The sequence below is a fragment of the Silene latifolia genome, chromosome 3 (genome assembly GCF_048544455.1).
Source record: "Silene latifolia isolate original U9 population chromosome 3, ASM4854445v1, whole genome shotgun sequence".
In the NCBI taxonomy this organism is placed as follows: Eukaryota; Viridiplantae; Streptophyta; class Magnoliopsida; order Caryophyllales; family Caryophyllaceae; genus Silene; species Silene latifolia.
Window position 1 is genome coordinate 121,253,432 of NC_133528.1, and position 14,815 is coordinate 121,268,246.

The following is a 14,815-nucleotide window of genomic DNA, read 5'->3' on the forward strand; positions in this document are numbered from 1 at the left end:
GAGTTTGAAATCGTTATTACGACGGCATAAGAATATGATTTGAATGGTTATAAAAAACCGGGTTTTAAATGGCCATTATAACGGCATAAAAAGGCGTGTTGAAACGGTTGTAAAAAAACGGGTTTGAAAATCGTCATTACGACAGCCTAGAAAGGCGTGTTGAAATGGTTATAAAAACCGGATTTGAAAATCGTCATTACGACGGCCTAGAAAGGCGTTTTGAAACGGTTATAAAAACCGGGTTTGAAAATCATCATTATGACGGCCTAAGAAGGCGTGCAACGGTCGGCGAAAGACCGAGGTTTTAAAATGGCCATAATAACGGCGCAAAAATGTGTTTTTGAAAGTTTGAAATGACACGGAAGGACTTATGATCAAGTAGCACATAAGCACTCACAGTTCATTATATTATGCATTATGCTGACACGGGTTTTGGCTTAGAAGGGTGGGTTACACACCAAGCAATCAAACCCCGATTTGCGAGAGGGATACCAATCCAAACAAAATGTGTAAGGAGGGTGCCCTAGCCTCGTGCTCGAAAGTGATGAAAGCTCTTTGACAAAACAGAAATGTGTATCGTCAACGGCATGCTTGACTCTATCGGGATTCGAAACGCGGGGATGAGAAAACTCACGCCGACGAGACGATCCAATTGGTCGAAAAGGGTTAGGTTTTGGGCCCGGACAAGGAACCCAACTTATGACCGTAATATCAATTAATGCACTTTAACCACGACCTCGTTCGAGTTTCACCTCTAAGGATCATAAAGACAAAAGTGTCCTAGTTTTCCCCAGCGGAGTCGCCAAACTGTGGACATGGGCCACAGGCCGGTCTGTGGATTTGGGCCACCTACCGATCTGCGGTCACGGGCCACCTGCACGCCAAGACAATCTGTGGACATGCAGCGGTCTTTTGAAAGCCACGTTCGGCAGCGTAATAATGCTTTCGATCGGATCGCTTTAGATCGGTCGGCTTCGTCTCGGTAAAGGTCTCGAAACGATTAGAGATGTTCGGAGTCGCCACCAAGCATTTGTGGGATGCTTGGAACCCATTTGAATCCACTTTATACCTAGGTCAACCAAGGCAAAAAGCGGTGTTTGACATAGGTACTAAAGATAAGGACTCGTCCCCCTTTTAGCATTCTATGCCTAAAATGACTCTCGTGCGCCCTGGATAAGGCCATCCACTATCCAAAGATTCTGAGTAAGGGGTGGGGGTACGTATTGGGAAGCCCTTTAATCGGACACCCAATCCCGCCCGCGTTAGCGGCCTCTACTGATCTATCGTGGTTGTTTAAATGCAAGAGTTGATAAAACGGTAAATGCATGAATGCACATCCAAAAGTTTAAAATAACATGTGAGAGCTTTCTATGTCGGTTGATTTAATCCAAGTATCAAGTATAAGATGTCAAGTTGGATTTAGATTGATTTGCATGTGAAAACGAAAATTAAACATCCATTTACCAAATTCGGATTACGATGCTTAACACGATTCCATTTATTGAAAAAGGGTGTCAAATGACAAAGTGTAAAAACGAAAGCTTGTCAATCTGATCCGTCATGTATTCGTATTAACCGTAATCGAGATCGTCCTAGACAAGTGCTAAAAACGAGACAGAATAGTGCCAGGCAGCCCTATTAAGGCGCGAGCCTATTGGCGAGGTAAGGGGCTCTGCCCAGGTTTTGAAATATGAAAGCAGAGGGCCTCTTGGGGCGCGAGCCATGGGGTGAACCAAGAGATGCCTCCTGGTTGTTAAAATGGTTGTTTAAAACCATATTTGTGAATAATGATTTTTAAGTATTGTTTGCGTGACTCGGAATAATCACTATTGTGTTAGTAACATTCGTTGTCGGATTTGCATATTTGAAAAGTATAGTTTACAAAAAAAATGTAAAATGGTTGATTTGAACTAATCATGTTAAGTTCATTTCTTTGTAATTAGTCAAGTTAATTATCGTACTCGGATTAAACCGACATGGTATAAAGAACCAATGATGATTATGAATTATAAATAATATGTTTACAAATGAGAAAAATGCTAAATAAAATGAAAGGGGTTAAAATACCCTTTAATTTGTAATTAACCAATAATATCATCGAGTCACGGAATAAACCGTCATGGTATAAGGAACCAAGGATGATTTTTGTAATGGTCAAAATATGTTTATCATAAAAATGAATTAAAATGGTAAATAAAAGAAAAGGATTTCCTTTAAAATGTAATTAACCAATTAATATCACCGAGTCACGGATTAAACCGTCATGGTATATGGAACCAAGGGTGATTATAATTTATGGCTAAAATGTTTGTCATAAAAATGATTTGAAACATTTGAAATGGTAAAAACCGATTGCAAATAAGAAAGAAATAAAGAGGAAAGACGAGAACAAATACGGATGAGTCTGACCCGAGACCCACAAGAGGCGCGAGCTTCCTTGCATAGCAAGGAGTTTCTGTCTCAGGCCAAAACTCGGTTTTGGCTCGTCTAACCTATATTTGAATCGTGTTATGCATTGTTCATGCATATGAACTCATCAAAACAGTAAAAACATGAATTAAGTTAGTTGTTTACACCCTCAAACTTACGTGTATTGATGTTTGCGACGTAGATGACTTTAGAGACAAGTTTTCTCGTAGCGACTACTCACGATCAAGAAGTTTAAAAGAGTGCCTTAAAAAACGATTTTGTTTTTAAAATATGATTGAAAATATGTTAATTAAAACATGTTGATTGATTAATTGATTTGGTCAAATGGATCGGTCGAATGCACGGCGACGGTACCAAATAATATGTGTAAGGCTTGTGTTTACGATCGGTAGGTCGTAAACACGTGTCGAATTTGTGACTTAGGAAGTCGAGTCTAGAAGTTTAAGAGAGAGGTGAAGGGGCGGACGCTCGCGTGAAGATTGTGTTGTGTGATGATGGGTATTTATAGAGAAATGTGGGATGGTAGGTCAGTTGAGTTTGCTTGGAGGCTAATCAGACACCCCATTGAGGCGCGAGCAAGCCTGCTATGCAATGGGGTGTCCTGTCCTTTTCAATTTGGACGTGGCCAATTCTCCATCCATTATTTGGTTGGTTTGATTTGTGGCAATCAAATAGGATGTCATGTAACAATATGGGCATCTAATAAGATGATTTTAGGTGTTACTTGAGGTAGGTGTTTTGTGTGCTTGACTCGGGTTTGACCCGTGTGAGTCGGGATTTGAATTTCGAGTCGATTTTTGGCCCGGTGTCGGTTTTGACTCTAATTAGGGTCATTTTAATGGAAATGACATGATGAAAACATTCATGGCATTATTTTTGACATTCGAAATTTGGGTTGACTCGGGTTGACTCAGGTTGGCTCGATTTGCGGGTTTCTGAGTCGGTTTTGGGTCCGAAGATGGTTTTAACTCTAAATAGTGTTATTTTAATGCAAATGAAGTTAGAAAACCTTGGAAATCATTTTTCATATCTGAGTAGTGCATTAAACTGTCTCATGTATAGCCAATCCATGCACGCATATCAAAAACACGTTATAGTCCGATCATCATCGGGTGGTTTTTTGGGAGGTGCAGATACTGGGTATCTACAATTCTATAGTACTTTAGTTGATTAAATAATCTTATATGTTCGTATTGTGGCAGTGGCTCTCGACCACTTCCTTACAGTGACCAGCAATTGTTGGATTATGTTTGCAGATCAAAATCGGCAAAAACTAAATTGTAATGATTTTGCTTTGATTTTACAATATAAAAGTTATATGATTTTGCTTTGATTTTACAATATAAAAGTTATATTGTGAGAGATATTGACTAATTACATTTCCTCAATATTTAAGTGATGTTATGGTGTCTACTCCGTGGATGGAAGTCACAAGACATGCTTTACAGACCCTTGGACCACGTGGCTTTGTTATTGATCAGGTAAGTATCATTTTCCTTTCCTTTTTCTTTTCATGTTTCATTTTACTTTTTTGTGAATCCTATAACTTATTTTGTGAATCCTGGAACTTTTTTTGTGAATCCCGGAACTTGTTTTGTGAATCTTGGAACTTATTTTGTGAACTTATTTTGTGAATCCTGAAACTTATTTTGTGAATCCTGGAACTTGTTTTGTGAATCCTGTAACTTATTTTGTGAATCTTGGAATTTATTTTGTGAACTTATTTTGTGAATCCTAGAACTTATTTTGTGAATCCTGGAACTTGTTTTGTGAATCTTGGAACTTATTTTGTGAACTTATTTTGTGAGCTTCAAATCCTTTAGATGTTGATATTCAAGTATTTGCTTTCTTAATGTTGCTCCGTTCTGGTTTATTAAAATGGTCCTACTTTTGTCACATGCAGACCGTTCATGCCAAGCGCAACCCAGCTATTTGGGGTCAATACCTAAAGTCTGATTACATTCCATTTGATGGGAGCAATATCCAAAAGGTGAAAGATCCCTCTTCTGCTATTTATTTTCTTCTTTATTTATTTTCGTTCATGTGTATTGTTAATTGGTTTGTCTATTGCAGGTTTTTATCCCTATGCGTAATGATAAGTGTCAACATTGGTGGGCTTGTGTTTGTGATTTAAAGCAAAAAGTAAATTTCATCCTCGACTCGAGCACCGATTTACATGCGGATCCTGATAACAACACAGCCCAAGAGATTGTATGATTTTTTCCTAAAATATTTTGGAGTATTTATCTTTAGTTTCTTAAAAATATAACCCTGTCATATTTTTATGTTCTATTAGCTTTTTCATGTTCCAGTTGTACCAAGTTACATCTGTTCTTTGTGGTGGTTCATCTGCATTTGAATCTTTGCGGTTGATGCACATGAACGCAATTGTCAACCTTGAAGTCCCTCAACAAACAACATGGTATGTAACCATGTATCTTCGTTTTTAGGCTATATTCGTGTTTTTATCATACAAGTTTGAATGGTTGAAATGGACTCGAATGGTCCCCTCTCGACCAAAACCAAGTACCCAATCCCATATTCTTTGAAATGAATGGTTGAATAGTTGATCTTCACTTGAGATGTTTCTTTTACTCATAAATGTTTATTTATTTGTAGTTTTGATTGTGGAGTGTTTGTGCTGAAATGGTTGGATGGGTTGGACAATGAAATTTTATGGACCAACAGTGAATATTTTGAGGTAAATTTACGGGTTTTGCCTCCTACCTTGCCATTGCTACATATTAAATATATACTGTATGAAAATCTCTTTTGCAGAAATTATCGGACTATCGAAAGAAAATAATATTGGAACTTCTTAATGGGATAAAAATACAAAAACGGTACACTTGCTTAACTTAAAATTAATGCAAAGTCCATTTGGTCATAACTTTGGTGAACATTTTGTAAATAAGTTGGGTGAAATTCTCTTAATTGTTACTTGTTTTTGATGGTATAGGTGTTTCATTGATGACATAACAGTCTTTTTGCAATCAAATGATCTTTCTCCGATGGATATGTGTTCACTGGCGGACATCCGTTGCTTCAGCAGGCCTGCTATATCTATCTTGTGTTGATGTACTCAGTATTCGAAATGGTGAAATTCGGCCATATGACCTTGTTTGTTTGTAATGGTATAGGTGTTTCATTAACCATGATGAATTGATTAGTCCGTAGTCTTGTATTTGAGTAGTCGAGAATGTATTGAGTAGTCGAGAATGTAATGTACAAGAAATTGTGAAACTTGGATTTGACCATAAGATGAGATGGTTGTACTTCGTATAACGGTCTTTTATTGAGAGACAAAGATGTTTAATGCAAGCCTTCTCATTTCATTCGCATCTTTTTCTGTATTATGTACATTACATGATTAATGGATTCAGGTCTGGATATACCTTTGGCACAATTACATGTTTAATGTCATCAACTAAGGGCTTTACTTCATTGGGAAACGATGCTGGATTCAGGCTAAATTGGGAAATTATGCTGGATTCGGGCTTTACTTCATTGGGAAACAAACTTAGGAATACAAACTTGTAACACCCCGTAATTTTAAACCGTTATTACTTTGCGAAAGTAATTTATTAATCAAGTAAAATTTGATATTAACGTATTTGAAGTAATAATAATTCAAAGAAATATAATTTTATTATATTTTGAAGAAAAGTATTTATTTTGATAGTTTCGAAATGTTTAAAAATAGTTTAAACCGTGTAAAAACTTGTTATTTCGAAATAAGGGCATATCGGGGAAAAATGACAACTCTTTTGAAAATTGGGTAAACGATTTTGGAAATGGGTCGTATGAGTATTCAATTTTCTTGTAATCTCGTGTTTAAGAACTTTGGTCTTGTCGGAATTTGCAATTGACAAGCGGTTCTAATTATTATCGAAACGAGCCAAAACCGACTCGTAAAATCCCGTCATCCCGCTCCCTTCTTTTTCTTTTCCCGCGGCACCCCCTCCCTATTCTCCTTTCATTCTGATTTTTCTGCCAACTACACCTTCCTTTTACATTCTAAAGTCTTCTAATTAAAGAAACACCATTTTTATGCAAAATCTAAGCTTTTCTAAGCTATTTTCGCCATAACCCACTCGTTTCTAGTCGGATTTTCGCATAATTTATATTTCCGGAATCCTCTCGTCGAGATCTACAACCTAGTATGTTTTAATTTCAGTTTTCTTGAAGTTGTTTTAAGACGAATTTTGGCAAATTTCGGTATTTATACTTATTTATTGTGTTTATATTGTTTATTTAGGTGAAGAATTGGAGGACGAGTTTGGGGACTCGTATATTGTCGAAGATAGCGGCTAGTTGCTTATTAGGGTTTGATTTTTAAGGTGCTAATTGCTCATTTTCTAGCTTAAGGTAACATATTTCGAGCTACTCGACGAATAATCGTCACATTCTTTGATTTTTGTATGTTTTTGTGATTTTTGTTTGAGTAGTTAATTTTCACATGTTAAAATGGGTTGCATGCATGTCTAATACATGTCTTTTGATAGTTTAAGTTAACATGTTAGTATTGGGAACGATTAATTAATGTTCAGACGATGTTAAAATGAACAAAAACGGAAAAATGGAGGAGTAGGGGTGGCGGCAACAGGCCCACGGCAGGCCCACGGCTGGCCCACGGCTGGCCCGGGTCAGCCCGTTGCTTGTTTCGCGGTTTTTCATGCAATATTTGTCATTTCGGGTTCATTAATGTTATAGTTAGTATAAGTTACATATGAGTATACTTTTGAATTAAATCATATTAGTAGTAAAAATTATGTTAAAGGTAAAAATTATGTTTATATTGGTAGTTGCACATGTTAGTATAGGTTAGAAAATGAAATTGTATGATTAGGCTCAAAATGAATTTTATAGCGATAATTGTAATGTTTTGATGATTGTGCCGAAAACTGAGCCTTAGTCCCTTTGACTGATTCGATGTCGATTAATTGAGTGATTGGTCACCGCAATTTAACCGCACTGTCCGCAGGTGGGGTTGCGGGTAAAAATTCGGTTGGATGAAATTTTATATGAATTGGATAATCGGCCTTTTTCTTGTTTTAGGCCATTTATCAAGTTTTTAAGTTCACATGTATAGTTGGTTGAATTTAATAGTGTCTTATATTGTAGAAATGGCCCTAGATTCCCTGAAGCCTTTAATATTGTTAATATTGCTAGAAATGGTATTGGTATTAAATACTTTCTTGCGGGTTGTTGTGTGTTTGTCATAGATAGGTCTTTATAGTCTCGACGAGTATATGTTCACCGCTTAATAGCCTTTGTGTTCGACTAGTGGGTTTATATCCAAGTTGGGGCATGACCTCGTTACTTATTTTGATAGTAAGTGGTCAACTTAAGTACTAGCCAACCCTTTGGTGGACTCCTTAGGGTACTCACTTTGTTTTAGAAAAATTGTGGGTCTTGGGTGCGGTGGTGTGTATCCGCATGTCTAGGTCTGCTCAGATTTTAGGCTAGGGTTGTGTTGTGTCTTGGCCATGTTTTATTAATATTAACCGCAGAGCCAAGATACCGGTTCGATTACCTTCTCTACCTCGTGGTATAGACTCGATTCTGAGTGACTATTGACGGTACTAAGAACTTATGCCTGTCTTTGATATATTGCCCTTTCTTGTATGGTGATTTTATGAATTGTAATAGGTGAGATGTAAGCCGGTTACAATTGATAAAGTTTGGATTACTATTTGTTATATGTTTCACATGATAGTTTATTTTGGTCGATTAGGGGTCATAGGTTGGAATACTTGATAATTAAATTGTTTATCATGTTGTTTACATGTTTTATTACATGTTATATTAAATATGACGTTTCGTGGCTGGGAGGACTCGAAGTTACTCCCCACTGAATTGTGGCTTTCGTGTTTGTATAAAATGCGATTGACAGGTTGAAGATTTAGGTGGGGTCACAGACGAGCTAGTGAGCATAAGGAACCTTGGACCTAGTTTGGCTATTTTTAGTAGTAAACCTTTTAACTTTTGGTTTTGTATATATTTTGAAGGGACATATGTCTCCCTTTTCTATTTTGGTTTGTATCATTATATTCCCGTGTCTTTAGCGTGGTTATGTAAATTAGTTTATTAGCTCTTGCAGGTATTGGCACTCTTAAATTTGGAGATGTTTGTGAATGGTTTAGGAAAAGTTTTAAAAATTACAGGTTTTGTCTAGTTGAACCAATTACAAACATATCCTACCAGTTTTTCTGTAGATTTTACGTGTTTAATTATCGCGTTATTTAAGGGTGTCACAAAACTTCTTAAGTAAAGATCCACTATCATGACAAAATTTCACAATTTCAAAATTAGAAATACAAACTTCTAACTTCCGTCTTCGCCATTATCCGCCAATATCATTGAGCTTCCATATTCACTAACTATCTCTCTCTTCAACTTCCATATTCAGTGCTCCAATTTGACTTCCGTCTTCGCCATTATCCGCCATTATCATTGAGTTTTTCATCTGCCATTAGCATTACCGTTTCTACTGTCGCTATCATCCGCAAATTAGGTATTTTCTATCTACTTTCTCAAGTTTCGATTCATCCTCCTTTTGTTTCGTATTTTTCACCATAATTTTCAATCAACTTCTTTAATTCGTCAAATTATTGTTTTTTTTATGCAGGTTTTTGTTATTGAGGGTTTAGGGTTTTTGCGAGTATAATTGAAGTCGATTTCTCCTCTTTTTCGTATGTTCTTTTCCATTTTTTTAGTATATTTCGATTCTCTTGCTTATTTCGTTCAATTTTAGTAGTCTCTATATTGCCAGTTTTTGTAAGCTTGCTTGCGTTATTTCGTTCAATTTTAGTAGTCTCTATATTGCCAGTTTTTGTAAGCTTGCTTGCGTATGGTTTTGTGATTACTTTATCGTTCTTTTGGATGCATGTTCTTTGGATGCATGTTTCATTATCTTATCCTACTATATTGCCAGTTTTAAAATGTATTGTTGGTTAAGTTTTCAGTAGCTATATCTCATTTGCATTTCATGAATCTAAGACCTACTTGTGTGAATCTAGGACCTAATTGTGTGAATCTCAGACCTTGTGTTGTGAAACTGGAAGATAATATTGTTATACTTGTTAATAAGTGGATGAAATCACCTTCTCTGTTGTCAAACTTACTTAAAATGTTTACATTTTGGATTTTAGTTCTGATGTTATTTTGCCTTATTTTGCCTTACTTAGTTTGCATTTCCTTATTAATGATCATCATAATCAAGATGATGGGTTGTGAATCTTGGAAATTATTATATGAATCCTGGAACTTATTTTGTGAATCCTGGAACTCATTTTGTGAACTTATTTTGTGAATCTTCTAACTTATTTTGTGACTGTTGGAACTTATTTTGTGAATGCTGGTACTTAATTTGTGAACCTTGGTACTTATTTTGTGAACCTTGGAACATATTTTGTGAATCTTGACCATAACATTCTGAAACTTGTAACTGAATTGTTGTATACTTTACTTAGTTTGCATTTCCTTATTAATGAATTTTGGTGTATTAATTTAAATAATAAACAAACTAAATATAGTGAAGTTTTCTTTATTTTGTGAACTTATTTCCCTTGCTTTGTGAATAATAGGCTTTACTGAGCAGTAGGAAGCAAGCCAAGCCAGGATGAAGCGACGTGTTGAACCAGCTGCTGATTCTACTGAAGCACCTACTGAAGCTACTGAACCACTCTCTGAGCCAGCTATAAAAAAGACAAGAATTTACAAAGACATATTGCCTGTGTTGAAGACTCGGATGTCTCATGCTGGGCTTTACAACTTTCTCAACAATAAGGAGAATTCACCATCAAATAACCAGATTCAAGCTATACAACAAATGGGATTTGGTTCTCTATTGCATCTTAAAACAGATGTTGTTCCGGGTCACTTGGCATATTGGCTAGTTTCAAATTACAACCCCTTTAAAGGATCGTTGTGTGCTGGGAAACTCCCTGTTTTAGAGGAAGATATCCATCTGTGCCTGGGATTGCCAATGGGTCCAAACATTGTCGAAGAAGCAAAGATTGCAGATAAGTGCCCTTCTTATTTGTCTGTTTTAGAGGAGTTCAGAAGTCACTACAAAGGTAGTTCCATTGAGGTCAAAGACATATTGCACAAGCTCTCTACACAAAGAGATGGTGGAGATGATTTCAAACGCACTTTCATCATTTATATCTTCGATGCTCTTTTAGGCGGTGTTGTACGCAATCGCGAAAGTTTGAGACTTCTTAAAAGTTTGGTAAACACTGACTTGATCTCTGAATTCAACTGGTGCAATTTTATACAACGTAAATTGGCTTCCCAAGTTGAGTCTTGGCAAAAAGAGGAGTGGCAGACCAAAAAGCTGAAAGAAAATTGGTTTGGTGGACCTATTATGGTCTTGGTTTTTATTTATCTAGACCGATGTGTCTTCAAATCACGCCTTGTTACTCGGCAGTTTCCAACGCTCTCAACTTGGACAAAAGAAACTATATCCCAGAGAGTTAAAGAGGAAGTGAATGACAAAAATTCGGACAAGAAAACTTTGGGCAGGGGTTCTATTGAGCCTCCACTGGTCATCACTCAGCATAAGCCACATGCACCTTTGCTGCTTCCTACTATTGAGTTTAGGCAGTCTTCAAAGCCACCTAGTGCACTTTTGCCTACTATTGAGTTTAGGCAGTCTTTAAAGCCAACAAGTGAACAACAACATTCTGAAGTTGAAGAACCTACTGATCTGCCTACTGAGTTTATTAATAAACTTGCACTTTCCGCAAAGGTTGATCCTCCTCTACCTAATAATTCAGATAGTACTACTGAGTTTGTTAATAAACTTGCGCTTTCCGCAAAGGTGATGGCTCAAGCTTTCGTGGAGTACAAATCTCTTGCTAACCAAGCTCTCAGCAAACTACCTTCCTCAGCAACAGTTTCTAAACTAGTTGCAGTTGTAGATGGTATGGCATATGATTTTAGGTTATCTCAAGAAGAAAATGATGAGGCGGGTAATGTTCAGGAGAGTGTGAAGGGTAATGTCCAGGAGAGTGTGGAGGGTAATAGTGGGGATAATCTAGCTGAATTATTGGAGGACTTGGACGTGATGGGTGAAGCTTTGCAACCAATACAGTCACGTCGTTCACCACCAAAACCAGAATGCCAAATCATACCACTTGATGATCATCTTTTATCTCAACCTGAACCTTCAACGTCTTGTATTCACGCTGATGAACAACCTGATCATCTTTTATCTCTCTCTCATAATACCGCTATTGATGATGTCCCTCTCATCAATGATGATGTCCCTCCCGTCAATGATGAACAACCTGACCATTCTGAGCCCACAGTGGTAGTGGATGATCATCATAATCAAGAACGGTGGGTTAAGTACAATAGGAGGAGAACAAGTGAAAGAGATACGCAAACAAGTTCCAGTGCTATTGATGATGTCCCTTCCGTCAATGAGCCCACTCACCCCATTGTTACTGTTCTAGCTACTCCTGCGACTTCTACTCCTCCTCCTCCTGTGGTAGGGAACAGTGATCCTCCTTCTACACCAATTGTTTCCGGCCTCGATAAACCATCTGCCAGTAAGGAGTTGAGGGCGTGCGATCAAATTACTACATGTTCTGAGAACAGTGAGCCCACTCACCCCACTGTTACTGTTCTAGCTACTCCTGCAACTTCTACTCCTCCTCCTGTGGTAGGGAACAGTTATCCTCCTTGTACACCAATTGTTTCCGGTCTCGATAAACCATCTGCCAGTAAGGAGTTGCGGGCGTGCGATAAAATTACTACATATTCTGAGAACCTATACAGAGAAATAGTACAAAATGATGCACTAGAATGGCCTCAATACACTGACACGGAATTGGCGAATTTTGTTCGAAAGAGATCAAAGAAAACTCAACAGTAATGTCATATTTTTGCTTTGTTTTTTTGATTTTTTATTATAATAAATATATCTACTAATTGCATTTTATCAATAATGAAGTGAGGTTATGGTGTCCACTCTGTGGATGGAAGTCACAAGAGATGTTCTGCAGACCCTTGGACTACGTGCCCTTGTTATGGATCAGGTAAGTAACCCCTGAGTATTAATTTCCTTTTCCTGCCCATGTTTTCATTATGTTCACGCCACTCAACCTGTTTCATTTTGTTCACGTTTCATAAAATCAGGTCACTTGATGTGTATGTTTCCTAACAAATTTAATTTTGTAGGTCATTTATATGTTTGGAATTAAGTGCACAGTCGGTAGAACAAATGTACTCTACTTGCCAACAACAATATTTGCCAGTCTCAAATCCTTTATATGTTGATATTCAAGTATTTTGCGTTCTTAAAGTTGCTTTGTTCTAAAATTGCCTTTTTTGTGACTTGTAAGGTCTTCATCGAGAAAACAACCCCATTATTTGGGGTCAATACATAAAGGACAGTTACACTCCAGTTGATGGTAGCCATATCGACAAGGTCAGATATTTGTGATGTTTATTTTACTTATTTGTAAATTTTGGAGAAAGTTGCTTTGTGAATCTTGAAGCTAATCTTGGAGCTTATTTTGTGAATCTTGGAGCTTATTTTGTGAACTTATTTGTGAATCCTAGAACTTATTTCGAGAATCCTGGTCCTTGTTTTATGAATCCTGGACCTTATTTTGTGAACTTATTTTATGTATCCTTGACCTTACTTTGTGAATCCTGGACCTTATTTTGTGAATCTTGGACCTTGTTTTGTGAATCCTGGATCTTATTTTGTGAATCCTGGACCTTGTTTTCCTTATTATAGCATTAGTCTTTTGGTTTGTCTTGTACATTTACTATCTCGGGTTTTTATCCCTTTGCATAGTAACACGCCGAAGCATTGGTGGGCTTGTGTCTGTGATATAAAGCAGGGAAAAAATTTCATCCTTGACTCAAGCATGGATGTTAATGTGGATCCTGACAACAAGCATGTCAAAGAGCTTGTATGATTTTTTTTTTTTCCAAAATATTGTTATTGCCTTTTCTTTTAAAAGTATACTCCAAAATATATTTTGATCTTGTTATTGCCTTTTCTTTTTCAGTTGCATCATGTTTCATCTATTTTGGGAGAGTCATATAAATCTTTGAAGTTCATGCACATGAACGAATTTGTCAATCTCGAAGTCCCTCAACAAACAACATGGTATGTAAGCATGTATCTTTTTCTTTTTGTTAACAGATCAATAGTTATTATTTTGAGCTTGTTGATTTTAAACCATTTGCTGGTTTTTTTTGGTCAAGTTTTGATTGTGGAGTTTTTCTGTTGAAGTGGTTGAGTGCCTTGGACGATGATAGTTTATGGACCAAAAGTGAATATTTTGAGGTAAGTTCATTAGTATACGAAAATAAAGCCTTATCTTGTGAATCTCAGACCTTGTTCAGTGAATCTTAGAGCTTGTTTTGTGAAACTTGGTCATTATAAGTGGTTTAAAATCAACAAGTTCTAAGATTCACTGAACAAGCTCTGAGATTCACTGAACTAGGTCTGAGATTCACAAAACAAGGTCTGATATTCACCAAATAAAGATAGGTTGTCTATATAATTTATTAATATATGTCGCTCTTTGCAGAAATTGCCACAATATCGAAAATCGATCATGTTGGAACTACTTAGATGGGATAAAAATACTAAAAAGGTACACTTCATTGTCTTAAAAATGATGTGAAGTTCATTTCTTCATAACTTTGGCGAATATTTCATAAATAATTCGATTGTACTTGTTTTTGGTTGTATAGGTGTTTAATTAAAGAAGGCAATTGTCCGTGTTGATGGGATGATGTGAAGGCATAATATGCAAAAGTGGGTCGAGACTCCTGTAGAGATTGTTGCCTTCATCAACTCTTGTAAAGATATTTGATAGTTGTAAAGTCATAATAATTTTTCTAGGTCACTTATGTAACTTATGTAGCTAATTTGACATTGAGTTGAGCAATTTGAGCTAATTTGACATTCACATTGAGTTGAGCAAAAGTGGGTCGAGGCTCCTGTAAAGATTGTTGCCTTCATCAACTCTTGTAAAGATATTTGATAGTTGTAAAGTCATAATAAAGAGCAAAATAGATGATTTTAAACCACGACCAAGTTTCACATAACAAGCCCTAAGATTCACTGAACAAGGTCTGAGATTCACAAGATAAGGTCTGAGATTCACAAAATTAAGAGCAAAATAGATGATTTTAAACCACGACCAAGTTTCACATAACAAGCCCTAAGATTCACTGAACAAGGTCTGAGATTCACAAGATAAGGTCTGAGATTCACAAAATTAAGAGCAAAATAGATGATTTTAAACCACGACCAAGTTTCACATAACAAGCCCTAAGATTCACTGAACAAGGTCTGAGATTCACAAGATAAGGTCTGAGATTCACAAAATAGGGTCTGAAATGATAA

At 36.7% G+C, this 14,815-nt stretch overlaps 1 protein-coding gene across 3 annotated transcripts; it reads left to right on the forward strand.

Annotated features, from left to right (window-relative positions):
- The first annotated feature begins 12,652 nt into the window (after nucleotides 1-12,652).
- On the forward strand, nucleotides 12,653-14,493 carry LOC141646256 (uncharacterized). Of its 3 annotated transcripts, none has more exons than XM_074454214.1 (6): nucleotides 12,653-12,871; nucleotides 13,290-13,364; nucleotides 13,464-13,564; nucleotides 13,663-13,744; nucleotides 13,992-14,057; nucleotides 14,158-14,493. In XM_074454214.1, the coding sequence occupies exons 2-6, from the start codon at nucleotides 13,320-13,322 to the stop codon at nucleotides 14,167-14,169; spliced, it is 306 nt and encodes a 101-aa protein (XP_074310315.1). In that variant the 5' UTR covers nucleotides 12,653-12,871; nucleotides 13,290-13,319; the 3' UTR covers nucleotides 14,170-14,493. The 3 variants fall into 3 exon arrangements, with proteins under 3 accessions (XP_074310315.1, XP_074310314.1, XP_074310316.1); XM_074454213.1 differs by having other exon boundaries at nucleotides 12,684-12,871; nucleotides 13,247-13,364; XM_074454215.1 differs by having other exon boundaries at nucleotides 12,684-12,871; nucleotides 13,293-13,364.
- The last annotated feature ends 322 nt before the right edge of the window (nucleotides 14,494-14,815 follow it).